This window comes from Cuculus canorus, chromosome 34 (genome assembly GCF_017976375.1).
Source record: "Cuculus canorus isolate bCucCan1 chromosome 34, bCucCan1.pri, whole genome shotgun sequence".
Classification (NCBI taxonomy): domain Eukaryota; kingdom Metazoa; phylum Chordata; class Aves; order Cuculiformes; family Cuculidae; genus Cuculus; species Cuculus canorus.
In genome coordinates, this window is record NC_071434.1 from 886,944 (window position 1) to 902,762 (window position 15,819).

General features: G+C 58.3%; 1 protein-coding gene across 1 annotated transcript in view; it reads left to right on the plus strand.

The window, feature by feature from the left end:
• PYGM (glycogen phosphorylase, muscle associated) overlaps positions 1–12,487 on the plus strand; it is a 44,513-nt gene extending 32,026 nt beyond the window's left edge. Inside the window, exons 17-20 of the mRNA XM_054052567.1 lie at positions 1,757–1,964; positions 6,409–6,543; positions 10,150–10,216; positions 11,784–12,487. Of these exons, the coding sequence (XP_053908542.1) occupies positions 1,757–1,964; positions 6,409–6,543; positions 10,150–10,216; positions 11,784–11,936 (563 nt within the window). The 3' untranslated portion in view covers positions 11,937–12,487. The remainder of the gene's footprint in view (positions 1–1,756; positions 1,965–6,408; positions 6,544–10,149; positions 10,217–11,783) is intronic.
• Positions 12,488–15,819: the final 3,332 nt, after the last annotated feature.

Below are 15,819 nucleotides of genomic sequence, written 5' to 3' on the forward strand. Positions count from 1 at the left end.
GGAAGGGGACCCCAAAACCCATCTCTGAACCCTAAAACCCAACCCTGAACCCCAAAAACTCAATAATGAACCCCAAAATCCCAACCCTGAACCCCAAAAACCCGATGCTGAACCCCCAAAACCCCACTGAGAGCCTCCAGGATCTCCAAGTTGTTATGGAGAACAACCAGGTGACGATGGCCAAGGTGGGAAGGGGACCCCAAAAAACCATCTCTGAACCCTAAAACCCAACCCTGAACCCCAAAAACTCAATAATGAACCCCAAAATCCCAGCCCTGAACCCCAAATCCCAGCCCTGAACCCCAAAAACCCAACCCCGAGCCCCCAAAAACCCACCGAGAACCTCCAGGATCTCCAAGTTCTTACGGAGAACAACCAGGTGATGATGGCCAAGATGGGAAGGGGACCCCAAAATCCATCTCTGAACCCCAAAACCCATCTCTGAACCCCAAAAACTCAACCCTGAACCCCCAAAACCCACCCCAGCATCCACCAACCCTACCAGGAACCTCCAGCTCTTACGGAGAACGACTGAGTGACGGTGGTCATGATGGGAAGGGGACCCTAAAACCCAACTTTTCACCCCAAAACCCATCTCTGAACCCCAAAACCCATCTCTGAACCCCAAAAATCCAACCCTGAACCCCCAAAACCCACCCAAGCATCCACCAACCCCACTGAGAACCTTTAGCATCTCCACGTTCTTACGGAGAACAACTGGGTGACGATGGCCAAGATGGGAAGGGGACCCCAAAACCCAACTCTGAACCCCAAAACCCATCTCTGAACCCCAAAACCCAACCCTGAACCCCAAAAACCCAACCCTGAATCCCCAAAACCTACCCCAGCATCCACCAACCCTACCAAGAACCTCCAGCTCTTATGGAGAACGATTGGGTGACGGTGGTCATGATGGGAAGGGGACCCCAAAACCCAACTCTTCACCTCAAAACCCATCTCTGAACCCCAAAACCCAACCTTGAACCCCCAAAACCCAACCCTGAACCCCCAAAACCCAACCTTGAACCCCAAAAACCCATCCCAGTATCCACCAACCCCACCGAGAACCTCCAGCGTCTCCAAGTTCTTACGGAGAACAACTGGGTGATGATGGCCAAGATGGGAAGGGGACCCCAAAACCCAACTTTTCACCTCAAAACCCAACTCTTCAACTCAAAACCCATCTCTGAACCCCCAAAAACTCAACCTTGAACCCCCAAAACCCACCCCAGCATCCACCAACCCTACCAAGAACCTCCAGCTCTTACGGAGAACGATTGGGTGATGATGGTCATGATGGGAAGGGGACCCCAAAACCCAACTTTTCATCTCAAAACCCATCTCTGAACCCCAAAAGCCATCTCTGAACCCCAAAAATCCAACCCTGAACCCCAAAAACCCATCCCAGCATCCACCAACCCCACTGAGAACCTTCAGCATCTCCAAGTTCTTACGGAGAACAACTGGGTGATGATGGCCAAGATGGGAAGGGGACCCCAAAACCCATCTCTGAACCCCAAAACCCAACCTTGAACCCCAAAAACTCAACCTTGAACCCCAAAACCCCATCCCATAGTCTCCCAACCCAACCAAGAATCTCCAGCATCTCCAAGTTCTTATGGAGAACGACCAAGTGACGGTGGTCATGATGGGAAGGGGACCCCAAAACCCAACTTTTCACCCCAAAACCCAACTTTTCACCCCAAAATCTGACCCCGCACCCCAAAAGCCGCTCTCCGCCGTGTTCCCCCCGCAGTGATCCCGGCGGCCGACCTGTCGGAGCAGATCTCGACGGCGGGGACGGAGGCGTCGGGCACCGGGAACATGAAGTTCATGCTGAACGGAGCGCTGACCATCGGCACGATGGATGGGGCCAACGTGGAGATGGCGGAGGAGGCGGGCGAGGAGAACCTCTTCATCTTCGGCATGCGCGTGCCCGAAGTCGAGGCGCTCGACCGCCAGGGGTGAGGGACCCCACGGCTCCTCCACGGGGACCCCAAAACTCATCTTTGAACCCAAAAAATCCATCCCCGAGCCCCAAAAACCCATCCCAGTATCCACCAACCCCACCGAGAACCTCCAGCATCTCCAAGTTCTTACGGAGAACGACTGGTGACAATGGCCAAGATGGGAAAGGGACCCCAAAACCCATCTCTGAACCCCAAAAACCCAAGCCTGAACCCCAAAAAGCCAACCCTGAACCCCAAAAAGCCAACCCTGAACCCCAAAAACCCATCCCAGTATCCACCAACCCCACCGAGAACCTCCAGGATCTCCAAGTTCTTACGGAGAACAACTGGTGACAATGGCCAAGATGGGAAAGGGACCCCAAAACCCATCTCTGAACCCCAAAAAGCCAACCCTGAACCCCAAAAACCCATCCCAGTATCCACCAACCCCACCGAGAACCTCCAGGATCTCCAAGTTCTTATGGAGAACGACTGGTGACAATGGCCAAGATGGGAAGGGGACCCCAAAACCCATCTCTGAACCCCAAAAACCCAACCCTGAACCCCAAAAAGCCAACCCTGAACCCCAAAAACCCAACCCTGAACCCCAAAACCCATCTCTGAACCTTAAAAATCCAAATGGGGACCTGGGACACTCCCATGGGAACCTGGGACCCCCATGGCACCCATTGAACCCCATTGAACCCCATTGACCCCCATGGTGACCTGGGACCCCCATGGCACCCATTGAACCCCATTGACCCCCTTTGAACCCCGTTGACCCCCACATTGACCTGGGACCCCCATGGCACCCATTGAACCCCATTGAACCCCATTGACCCCCATGGTGACCTGGGACCCCCATGGCACCCATTGAACCCCATTGAACCCCATTGACCCCCATGGTGACCTGGGACCCCCATGGCACCCATTGAACCCCATTGACCCCCTTTGAACCCCGTTGACCCCCACATTGACCTGAGACCCCCATGGCACCCATTGACCCCCGTTGACCCCCGTTGACCCCCATGGCACCCATTGAACCCCATTGACCCCCATGGTGACCTGGAACCCCCATGGCACCCATTGAACCCCGTTGACCCCAATTGAACCCCGTTGACCCCCATGGTGACCGGGGACCCCTATGGCACCCATTGACCCCCATTGACCCCCATGGGGACCTGGGACCTCCATGGCACCCATTGAACCCCATTGGCCCCCATTGAACCCCGTTGACCCCCACATTGACCTGAGACCCCCATGGCACCCATTAAACCCCGTTGACCCCTGTTGACCCCCACATTGACCTGGGACCCTCGTGTCACCCATTGACCCCCGTTGACCCCCATGGTGACCGGGGACCCCCATGGCACCCATTGAACCCCGTTGACCCCCATGGTGACCGGGGACCCCCATGGCACCCATTGACCCCCATTGACCCCCATGGGGACCTGGGACCCCCATGGCACCCATTGAACCCCGTTGACCCCCATTGAACCCCGTTGACCCCCATGGTGACCTGGGACCCCCAAGGCACCCATTGACCCCCATTGACCCCCATGGGGACCTGGGACCCCCATGGCACCCATTGAACCCCATTGACCCCAATTGAACCCCGTTGACCCCCATGGTGACTGGGGACCCCCATGGCACCCATTGAACCCCATTGACCCCCATTGAACCCCGTTGACCCCCATGGTGACCAGGGACCCCCATGGCACCCATTGAACCCCGTTGACCGCCATGGTGACCTGGGACCCCCATGGCACCCATTGAACCCCATTGACCCCCATGGTGACCTGGGACCCCCATGGCACCCATTGAACCCCATTGACCCCCGTTGAATCCCGTTGACCCCCATGGTGACCAGGGACCCCCATGGCACCCATTGAACCCCGTTGACCCCCATGGTGACCTCGGACCCCCATGGCACCCATTGAACCCCATTGACCCCCATTGAACCCCGTTGACCCCCATGGTGACCGGGGACCCCCATGGCACCCATTGAACCCCGTTGACCCCCATGGTGACCTGGGACCCCCATGGCACCCATGCAACTCCATTGACCCCCACAGCACCCACTGAACCCCGTTGACCCCCATTGAACCCCGTTGAGCCCCATGGTGATCTGGGACCCCCATTGCCCCCCAATGGCCTCCATTGCCCCCCATGGCCCTCCATTGTTCCTCAATGGCCCCCATTGCCCCCCAATGGCCCCTATTGCCCCCCATGGCTCCCCAATGACTCCCTATGGGCCCCATGGCCCCCATGGCACCTCATGGCTCCCCATTGCCCCCCATGGCTCCCCAATGACTCCCTATGGGCCCCATGGCACCCATGGCACCCCAATGACCCCCATTGCCCCCCATGGCTCCTCAATGGCCCCCATTGCCCCCCAACGGCCCCCATGACCCCCATTGCCCCCCATGGCTCTCCATGGTTCCTCAATGGCCTCCATGACCCCCATGGCCTCCATTGCCCCCCATGGCTCCCCAATGTCCTCCATGGCTCCCCAATGGCTCCCATGACCCCCAATGCCCCCCATGACCCCCAATGCCCCCCATGGCCCCCATTGCCCCCCATTGCCCCCCATGGCCTCCATTGCCCCCCATGGCTCCCATGACCCCCCATTGCCCCCCATTGTCCTCCATGGTCCCCATGGTCCCCATTGCCCCCCATTGTCCCCCATGGCACCCCATGATCCCCACTGCCCCCCATTGCCCCCCATTGTCCTCCATGGCACCCCATGATCCCCATTGTCCTCCATGGCCCCCATGGGCCCCCATTGCCCCCCATTGCCCCCCATTGCCCCCCATGGCTCCTCATTGCCCCCCATTGCCCCCCATTGCCCCCCATGGCCCCCATTGCCCCCCATTGCCCCCCAATGTCCTCCATGTTTCCCCAATGGCCCCCATGGCTCCCCATTGCCCCCCAATGCCCCCCATGGCTCCCATTGCCCCCCATTGCCCCCCATGGCCCCTAATTGCCCCCCATTGCCCCCATTGCCCCCCATTGCCCCCCATTGTCCTCCATGGCCCCCATTGCTCCCCATTGCCCCCCATTGCCCCCCATGGCTCCCCATTGCCCCCCATTGCCCCCCATGGCCCCCATTACCCCCCATTGCCCCCCATTGCCCCCCATGGCCCCCCATGGCCCCCATTGCCCCCCATTGCCCCCCATTGCCCCCCATGGCCCCCATTGCCCCCAATTGCCCCCCATTGCCCCCCATTGCCCCCCATGGCTCCCATTGCCCCCCATTGCCCCCCATTGCCCCCCATGGCTCCCCATTGTCCTCCATGGCCCCCATTGCCCCCCATTGCCCCCCATTGCCCCCCATGGCCCCCATTGGCCCCCATTGCCCCCCATGGCTCCCCATTGCCCCCCATGATCCCCCATTGCCCCCCATTGCCCCCATTGCCCCCCATGGCCCCCATTGCCCCCCATTGCCCCCCATTGCCCCCCAATGTCCTCCATGTTTCCCCATTGCCCCCCATTGCCCCCCATTGCCCCCCATTGCCCCCCATTGCCCCCCATAGCTCCCATTGCCCCTCATTGCCACCCATTGCCCCCCATTGCCCCCCATTGCCACCCATTGCCCCCCAATGTCCTCCATGTTTCCCCAATGGCCCCCATGGCTCCCCATTGCCCCCCATTGCCCCCCATGGCCCCCATTGCCCCCCATTGCCCCCCATTGCCCCCCATGATCCCCCATTGCCCCCCATGGCTCCCATTGCCCCCCATGGCCCCCATTGCCCCCCATTGCCCCCCAATGGCCCCCATTGCCCCCCATGATCCCCCATTGCCCCCATTGCCCCCATTGCCCCCCATTGCCCCCCAATGTCCTCCATGTTTCCCCAATGGCCCCCATGGCTCCCCATTGCCCCCCATGGCTCCCATTGCCCCCCATTGCCCCCCATGGCTCCCATTGCCCCCCATTGCCCCCCATTGCCCCCCATGGCTCCCCATTGCCCCCCATTGCCCCCCATGGCCCCCATTGCCCCCCATTGCCCCCCATGGCCCCCCATGGCCCCCATTGCCCCCCATTGTCCTCCATGGCCCCCATTGCCCCCCATTGCCCCCCATGGCCCCCATTGCCCCCCATTGCCCCCCATTGTCCTCCATGGCCCCCATTGCTCCCCATTGCCCCCCATTGCCCCCCATTGCCCCCCAATGTCCTCCATGTTTCCCCATTGCCCCCCATTGTCCTCCATGGCCCCCATGGCTCCCCATTTTACCCCATGGCCCCCCATGGCCCCCATTGCCCCCCATTGTCCCCCATGGCACCCAATGATCCCCACTGCCCCCCATTGCCCCCCATTGCCCCCCATTGCCCCCCATGGCCCCCCATGGCCCCCATGGCTCCCCAATGTCCTCCATGTTTCCCCAATGGCCCCGATGACCCCCCATGGCCCCCCCCCAGCCCCCCCCCAGGCCCCCCAACCCTCCGCCCCCCCCGCAGGTACCAGGCGCGCGATTACTACGAGCGGCTGCCGGAGCTGCGCCAGGCGGTCGATCAGCTGAGCAGCGGCTTCTTCAGCCCCCGCCAACCCGACCTCTTCCGAGACATCGTCAACATGCTGATGAACCACGACAGGTGGGAGCGGCCCCCCCGAACCCCGAGATTGGGGCGCTGGGGGGGGGGGAACCACGCTGGGGGGCGCTGTGCGGTACTGGAGTTGAGTTGGGTTGGGTTGGGTTGAGTTGGGTTGAGTGGAGTTGGGTTGAGTTGAGTTGAGTTGAGTTGAGTTGGGTTGAGTTGGGTTGAGTTGAGTTGAGTTGGGTTGAGTTGAGTTGGGTTGAGTTGAGTTGGGTTGAGTTGGGTTGAGTTGAGTTGAGTTGAGTTGGGTTGAGTTGAGTTGAGTTGGGTTGAGTTGAGTTGAGTTGAGTTGGGTTGAGTTGGGTTGAGTTGAGTTGAGTTGGGTTGAGTTGAGTTGAGTTGAGTTGAGTTGGGTTGAGTTGGGTTGAGTTGAGTTGAGTTGGGTTGAGTTGGGTTGAGTTGAGTTGAGTTGGGTTGAGTTGGGTTGAGTTGAGTTGAGTTGGGTTGAGTTGAGTTGAGTTGAGTTGAGTTGAGTTGAGTTGGGTTGAGTTGAGTTGAGTTGGGTTGAGTTGAGTTGAGTTGGGTTGGGTTGAGTTGAGTGGAGTTGAGTTGAGTTGAGTTGGGTTGAGTTGAGTTGGGTTGAGTGGAGTTGAGTTGAGTTGAGTTGGGTTGAGTGGAGTTGGGTTGAGTTGAGTTGAGTTGAGTTGGGTTGAGTTGGGTTGAGTTGAGTTGGGTTGAGTTGGGTTGAGTTGAGTTGAGTTGAGTTGAGTTGGGTTGAGTTGGGTTGAGTGGAGTTGGGTTGAGTTGAGTTGAGTTGAGTTGAGTTGGGTTGAGTTGAGTTGGGTTGAGTTGAGTTGAGTTGAGTTGAGTTGGGTTGAGTTGAGTTGAGTTGAGTTGGGTTGAGTTGAGTGGAGTTGAGTTGAGTTGAGTTGAGTTGGGTTGAGTTGAGTTGAGTTGAGTTGAGTTGAGTTGGATTGAGTTGAGTTGAGTTGAGTTGAGTTGGGTTGAGTTGAGTTGGGTTGAGTTGAGTTGAGTGGAGTTGGGTTGAGTTGAGTTGAGTTGAGTTGAGTTGGGTTGAGTTGAGTTGAGTTGAGTTGAGTTGGGTTGAGTTGAGTTGGGTTGAGTTGAGTTGGGTTGAGTTGAGTTGGGTTGAGTTGAGTTGAGTTGAGTTGAGTTGAGTTGAGTTGAGTTGGGTTGAGTTGGGTTGAGTTGAGTTGGGTTGAGTTGAGTTGGGTTGAGTTGAGTTGGGTTGAGTTGAGTTGAGTTGAGTTGAGTTGGGTTGAGTTGGGTTGAGTTGAGTTGAGTTGAGTTGAGTTGGGTTGAGTTGAGTTGAGTTGAGTTGGGTTGAGTTGAGTTGGGTTGAGTTGAGTTGAGTTGGGTTGAGTTGAGTTGAGTTGAGTTGAGTTGGGTTGAGTTGAGTTGAGTTGAGTTGGGTTGAGTTGGGTTGAGTTGGGTTGGGTTGAGTTGGGTTGGGTTGAGTTGAGTTGAGTTGGGTTGAGTTGGGTTGGGTTGAGTTGGGTTGGGTTGAGTTGAGTTGAGTTGAGTTGGGTTGAGTTGGGTTGGGTTGAGTTGAGTTGAGTTGAGTTGGGTTGAGTTGAGTTGGGTTGAGTTGAGTTGAGTTGAGTTGGGTTGAGTTGAGTTGAGTTGAGTTGAGTTGGGTTGAGTTGAGTTGAGTTGAGTTGAGTTGGGTTGAGTTGAGTTGAGTTGAGTTGAGTTGGGTTGAGTTGAGTTGAGTTGAGTTGGGTTGAGTTGGGTTGAGTTGAGTTGAGTTGAGTTGGGTTGAGTTGAGTTGGGTTGAGTTGAGTTGAGTTGAGTTGGGTTGAGTTGGGTTGAGTTGAGTTGAGTTGAGTTGGGTTGAGTTGAGTTGGGTTGAGTTGAGTTGAGTTGAGTTGGGTTGAGTTGGGTTGAGTTGAGTTGGGTTGAGTTGGGTTGAGTTGAGTTGGGTTGAGTTGAGTTGAGTTGAGTTGGGTTGAGTTGGGTTGAGTTGAGTTGAGTTGAGTTGAGTTGAGTTGAGTTGAGTTGGGTTGAGTTGAGTTGAGTTGAGTTGAGTTGAGTTGGGTTGAGTTGAGTTGAGTTGGGTTGAGTTGAGTTGGGTTGAGTTGAGTTGGGTTGAGTTGAGTTGGGTTGAGTTGAGTTGGGTTGAGTTGGGTTGAGTTGAGTTGGGTTGAGTTGAGTTGGGTTGAGTTGAGTTGGGTTGAGTTGGGTTGAGTTGAGTTGAGTTGGTTGAGTTGGGTTGAGTTGGGTTGGGTTGAGTTGGGTTGAGTTGAGTTGAGTTGGGTTGAGTTGAGTTGAGTTGAGTTGGGTTGAGTTGAGTTGAGTTGAGTTGGGTTGAGTTGAGTTGGGTTGAGTTGGGTTGAGTTGGGTTGAGTTGAGTTGGGTTGAGTTGGGTTGAGTTGAGTTGGGTTGAGTTGGGTTGAGTTGAGTTGAGTTGAGTTGGGTTGAGTTGAGTTGGGTTGAGTTGAGTTGAGTTGAGTTGAGTTGGGTTGAGTTGAGTTGGGTTGAGTTGAGTTGAGTTGAGTTGAGTTGAGTTGGGTTGAGTTGAGTTGGGTTGAGTTGAGTTGAGTTGGGTTGAGTTGGGTTGAGTTGAGTTGAGTTGAGTTGAGTGGAGTTGAGTTGAGTTGAGTTGAGTTGAGTTGAGTTGGGTTGAGTTGAGTTGAGTTGAGTTGAGTTGGGTTGAGTTGAGTTGAGTTGAGTTGGGTTGAGTTGAGTTGAGTTGAGTTGGGTTGAGTTGAGTTGAGTTGGGTTGAGTTGAGTTGAGTGGAGTTGAGTTGGGTTGAGTTGAGTTGAGTGGAGTTGGGTTGAGTTGGGTTGAGTTGAGTTGAGTTGGGTTGAGTTGGGTTGAGTTGAGTTGAGTTGAGTTGGGTTGAGTTGGGTTGAGTTGAGTTGAGTTGAGTTGAGTTGAGTTGGGTTGAGTTGAGTTGAGTTGGGTTGAGTTGAGTTGGGTTGAGTTGAGTTGAGTTGAGTTGAGTTGGGTTGAGTTGAGTTGAGTTGGGTTGAGTTGAGTTGGGTTGAGTTGAGTTGAGTTGAGTTGAGTTGAGTTGAGTTGGGTTGAGTTGAGTTGGGTTGAGTTGGGTTGAGTTGGGTTGAGTTGGGTTGAGTTGAGTTGAGTTGAGTTGAGTTGGGTTGAGTTGAGTTGAGTTGGGTTGAGTTGAGTTGGGTTGAGTTGAGTTGAGTTGAGTTGAGTTGGGTTGAGTTGAGTTGAGTTGAGTTGGGTTGAGTTGAGTTGAGTTGAGTTGAGTTGAGTGGAGTTGAGTTGGGTTGAGTTGAGTTGAGTTGAGTTGAGTTGAGTGGAGTTGAGTGGAGTTGAGTTGGGTTGAGTTGAGTTGAGTTGAGTTGAGTTGAGTTGAGTTGAGTTGAGTGGAGTTGAGTTGGGTTGAGTTGAGTTGAGTTGGGTTGAGTTGAGTTGAGTTGAGTTGAGTTGAGTTGAGTTGAGTTGAGTGGAGTTGAGTGGAGTTGAGTTGAGTTGAGTTGGGTTGAGTTGAGTTGAGTTGAGTTGAGTTGAGTTGAGTTGGGTTGAGTTGAGTTCTCCACCATTGGTTCCTCCTTTTGGGGTCCCTTTTGGGGTCCCTTTGGGGTCCCTTTGGGGTCCCCCCTCCCCCCCTTTGGGCTCTCGGCCCCTCTCGGGGTCCCCTCGGGCGCCCCCCAATCTCTGCCCCCCCCCAGGTTTAAGGTCTTCGCCGACTACGAAGCGTATGTGAAGTGCCAGGAGAAAGTCAGCGCCCTCTATAAGGTGGGGACCCCCCCCGGGGCACCCCAAAAATGAACCCCCACCCCCACCCCTGGGACCCCCCACGGTACCCCAAAACTGACCCCCCCACCCCCAGGGACCCCAAAACTGACCCCACCCCACCCCAAGGATCCCCCCAGGGTACCTCAAAACTGACCCCCCCGGAGCATCCCGAAACTGACCTCCCCCTTCCCCCAGGGACCCCCCGGGGCACCCCAAAAATGACTCCCCCCGGAGCACCCCAAAACTGACCCCGCCACCCCCAGGGACCCCAAAACTGACCCCCACCCCACCCCAGGGACTCCCTTGGGACACCCCAAAACTGACCCCCCCATCACAGGGACCCCCCGGGATACCCTAAAACTGACCCCCCTGGGATACCCCAAAACTGACCCCCCCGGGAGCACCCCAAAATTGACCCCCTTCCCCCCCAGGGACCCCCCGGGGCACCCCAAAAATGACCCCCCCGGAGCACCCCAAAACTGATTCCCCCACCCCCAGGGACCTCAAAACTGACCCCCACCCCACCCCAGGGACCCCCCGGGGTACCCCAAAACTGACCCCCCCACCCCCAGGGACCCCAAAACTGACCCCCACCCCACCCCAGGGACTCCCCCGGGGCACCCCAAAAATGACCCCCCCAGAGCACCCCAAATCTGACCCCCCACCCCAAGGGACCCCAAAACTGACCCCCCTCCCACCCCAGGGACCCCAAAATTGACACACACCCCCCACCCCAGGGACCCCTCGGGGTACCCCAAAACTGAACCCCCGGGAGCACCCCAAAACTGACCCCACCCCCACCCCAGGGACCCCCCGCGGTACCCCAAAACTGACCCCCACCCCAGGCATCCCCTTGGACACCCCAAAACTGACCTCTCCATCACAGGGACCCCCCGGGACACCCCAATAATGACCCCCCGGGGCACCCCAAAAATGATCCCTTCGGGGTACCCCAAAACTGACCCCCCCCACCTCCTGGGACTCCCCGGGGTACCCCAAAACTGACCCCCACCCACCCCAGAGACCCCCCCAAAAGGGACCCCCAAAAGGACTCCCACCATCCCCCAGAGCTCTGCGATGCGATCCAGGGGGGACCCCAAAACTTGGAGAGGGGGACAGGGGGGTCTCCAAACCCTCAGGGTGGTCATGGAGGGGTCCCCCCAAATCCTTGGAGGGCGAAGGGGGGGGTCCCCATCACTCCAGGGAAGGGATGGGAGCTCCAGGGGGGTCCCCGAAACCTCAGGGAGGGAATAAGGGGAATCCAAGGGGGTCCCCAAAACCCCAGGGTGGTCGGGAGAGGTCCCCCCAAATCCTTAGAGGGCGGACAGGGGGGTCCCCATCACTCCAGGGAAGGGATGGGGGGGCTCAGGGGGGTCCCCAAAACCCCAGGGTGACCATGGGGGGGTCCCCCAAATCCTTGGAGGGCGAACAGGGGGGTCCCCAACACTCCAAAGGACCAAGTGGGGGTCACGAAGGGGTTCATAGGGGTACAACAGGGGGTTTTGGGGAGGTGTCTGATTTTTGGGGTGCAGCCCCCCCCCAATCTTGACCCCCCCCTCCCCCCCAGGACCCCCGAGAATGGACTCGGATGGTGATCCGCAACGTGGCGGCCGCCGGGAAGTTCTCGAGCGATCGAACGATCGCCCAATACGCCCGAGAGATTTGGGGCGCAGAGCCCACGCGACACCGCATCCCCGCGCCCGATGAACCCCGGCAGTAGGGGAACCCCAAAAAAAACCGCCCCCCAAGTGCCTTCAAACCCAACCCCCCCAATCCTGACCCATAAAATGGGGTCGTTCACCCCCAAAAAATAGCTCAGATCCCTAAAATCCGCCCTAATACCCTGAACCCCCAAATTCTGACCTATAGAATTGGGGTCCCCCCCAAAATTGGGGTCCCCCCAAAACCCCACTGTGTGTTACAGCGCCCCCAAATCCCACCCTATAGAATTGGGGTCCCCCCCAAAACCAGCCCAGACCCCTAAAACCCTCCCTAAGTGCCCTGAACCCCTAAATTCTGAGCCATAGAATTGGGGTCCCCCCCAAAATCGGGGTCCCCCCACAACCAGGATCCCCCCCAAACCCCACTGTGTGTTACAGCGCCCCCAAATCCCACCCTATAGAATTGGGGTCCCCCCCAAAACCAGCCCAGACCCCTAAAACCCTCCCTAAGTGCCCTGAACCCCTAAATTCTGAGCCATAGAATTGGGGTCCCCCCCAAAATCGGGGTCCCCCCACAACCAGGATCCCCCCCAAACCCCACTGTGTGTTACAGCCCCCCCAAATCCCGCCCTATAGAATTGGGGGTCCCCCCAAAACCAGCCCAGACCTCTAAAACCCTCCCTAAGTGCCCTGAACCCCCAAATTCTGAGCCATAGAATTGGGGTCCCCCCCAAAATCGGGGTCCGCCCATAACCAGGATCCCCCCCAAACCCCACTGTGTGTTACAGCCCCCCCAAATCCCACCCTATAGAATTGGGGTCCCCCCCAAAACCAGCCCAGACCTCTAAAACCCTCCCTAAGTGCCCTGAACCCCTAAATTCTGAGCCATAGAATTGGGGTCCCCCCCAAAACAGGGGTCCCCCCACAACCAGGATCCCCCCAAACCCCACCCCATAGAATTGGGGTCCCCCCACAACCAGCCCAGACCCCTCAAACCCTCTCTTACTGCCCTGAACCCCCAAATTCTGACCTATAGAATCGGGGTCCCCCCCAAAACCGGGGTCTCCCCCAAACCCCACTGTGTGTTACAGCCCCCCCAAATCCCACCCTATAGAATCGGGGTGTGTCGTCCCCCCCATAACCAGCCTGGATGCTCCCCCTCCCCCCCAAAAAAGAGTTGGGGTTCCCCCCCCCCCAATAAAGTAAATTAATAGAAAATCAATTAATGAAATGGAATAAAATGAAGGAAAAAAGGGTTTTGGGGTCTTCTTTGCGGGGGGGGGGAGGGCTTTTTTGGGGGGGCACAGGGGGGTTTTGGGGGGACTCAGGGGGTTTGGGGGGCACAGGGGGTTTGGGGGCACAGAGAGTTTGGGGGGCACAGGGGGGTTTGGGGGTACAGAGGGGTTTGGGGGTACAGAGGGGTTTGGGGGGACTCAGGGGTTTGGGGGGGCACAGAGGGTTTGGGGGGGCACAGGGGTTTGGGGGGCACAGAAGGGTTTTGGGGGGCACAGGGGGGTTTGGGGGGCTCAGGGGGGTTTGGGGGACACAGGGGGTTTGGGGGGGACTCAGGGGTTTCGGGGGGACTCAGGGGTTTGGGGGGCACAGGGGGTTTTGGGGGGACTCAGGGGGTTTGGGGGCACAGAGGTTTGGGGGGCACAGGGGGTTTTGGAGGGGCACAGGGGTTTGGGGGGACTCAGGGGGTTTGGGGGGCACAGGGGGTTTTGGGGTGCACAGGGGGTTTTGGGGGGACTCGGGTTTGGGGGCACAGGGGTTTGGGGGGACTCAGGTGTTTGGGGGGCACAGGGGGTTTTGGGGTGCACAGGGGGTTTTGGGGGGACTCGGGTTTGGGGGCACAGGGGTTTGGGGGGCACAGGGGTTTTGGGGGGCACAGAGGGTTTGGGGGGGCACAGGGGTTTGGGGGGACTCAGGGGTTTGGGGGGCACAGGGGGTTTTGGGGGCACTCAGGGGTTTGGGGGGCACAGGGGTTTTTGGGGGGACTCAGGGGTTTTGGGGGCACAGGGGTTTGGGGGGGACTCAGGGGGTTTTGGGGGGACTCAGGGGTTTGGGGGGACTCAGGGATTTTGGGGGGCACAGGGGGTTTGGGGGGGCACAGGGGGTTTGGGGGGCACAGGGGTTTGGGGGGCACTCAGGGGTTTGGGGGGCACAGGGGGTTTTGGGGGACACAGAGGGTTTTGGGGGGCACAGGGGGTTTTGGGGGTACTCAGGTGTTTGGGGGGGCACAGGGGTTTGGGGGGCACAGAGGGTTTGGGGGGACTCAGGGGTTTGGGGGGACACAGAGGGGTTTGGGGGGCACAGGGGGTTTTGGGGGGACTCAGGGGTTTGGGGGGACTCAGGGGTTTGGGGGGCACAGGGGGTTTTGGGGGGACTCAGGGGGTTTGGGGGGCACAGAGGGTTTTGGGGGTCACAGGGGTTTTGGGGGGCACAGAGGGTTTTGGGGGGCACAGGGGGTTTTGGGGGCACTCAGGGGTTTGGGGGGCACTCAGGGGTTTTGGGGACACAGAGGGTTTTGGGGACACTCAGGGGTTTGGGGGGACTCAGGGGTTTTGGGGGGCACAGAGGGTTTTGGAGGGGCGGTGTCCCAGTGGTTTTGGGGGGGCACAGGGTTTTGGGGGGCCCCCCCGGCCCCCGGATATGGGCGGGTGGGGAGTGTTTTCCTGTTGGGGTTCCATTTCCTATGGGGGAGTTTGGGGGGGGGCAAATGGGGGGAGGGGCGGAATTTGGGGTCCCTGGAGGGGGATTTTGGGGTTCCCGGGGGGGATTTTGGGGTCCCTGGACGGGATTTAGGGGTCCCAGGGGGGGTATTTTGGGGTCCCGGAGGGGGATTTTGGGGTCCTGGGGGGCGGATTTCGGGTCCCTGAGGGGGGATTTTGGGGTCCCTGGAGAGGAATTTTGGGGTGCAGGGGGTGGATTTTGGGGTCCCGGGGTGGATTTGGGGATCCCTGGGGGGGGATTTGGGGTCCCGGGGTGGATTTGGGGGTCCCGAGGGGGGCATTTGGGGTTTCGGGGAGATATTGGGGTCCTGGGGCGGAATTTGGGGTCCCCTGGGGGAAATTTGGGGTCCCTGGGGGAAATTTAGGGGTCTCAGGGGGGGTTAAGGGGTCCCAGGGGTGGGTTTTGGGGTGCAGGGGTGGGTTTTGGGGTGCAGAGGATGGAATTTGGGATGGAGGGGGTGGATTTTGGCGTCCCGGTGGGAATTTGGGGTCCCTGGGGAGGCATTTTGGGGTTCAGGGGATGGATTTTGGGGTTCAAGGGGTGGATTTTGGGGTTCAGGGGGGTGGATTTTGAGGTTCAGGGGTGGATTTTGGGGTTCAGGTGGTGGATTTGGGGTCCCTGGGGTGGATTTTGGTGTTCAGGGGTGGATTTGGGGGTTCAGGGGGTGAATTTTGGGGTCTCAGGGGTGGATTTTGGGGTCCCTGCGTTGGATTTTGGGGTTCAGGGGTGGATTTTGGGGTTCAGGGGGTGGATTTTAGGGTTCAAGGGGTGGATTTTGGGGTCCCGGGGTGGGTTTTGGGGTCCATGGGGTGGATTTTGAGGTGCAGGGGGTGGATTTTGGGGTGCAGGGGTGGATTTGGGGTCCCGGGAGTGGATTTTAGGGTTCAGGGGGCGGATTTTGGGGTCCCTGGGGTGGATTTTGGGGTTCAGGAGGTGGATTTTGGCATTCAGGAGGTGGATTTTGGGGTTCCTGGGGTGGATTTTGAGGCCCCAGGAGTGGATTTTGGGGTCTCGGGGGTGGATTTTGGGGTCCTTGGGGTGGATTTTGGGGTCCCTGGGTTGGATTTTAGGGTTCAGGGGGTGGGTTTTGGGGTCCCTGGGTTGGATTTTGGGGTTCAGGGGGCGGATTTTGGGGGTTCGGGGGCGGATTTTGGGGTTCAGGGGGTGGATTTTGAGGTTCAGAGGTGGATTTAGGGGTTCAGGGGGTGG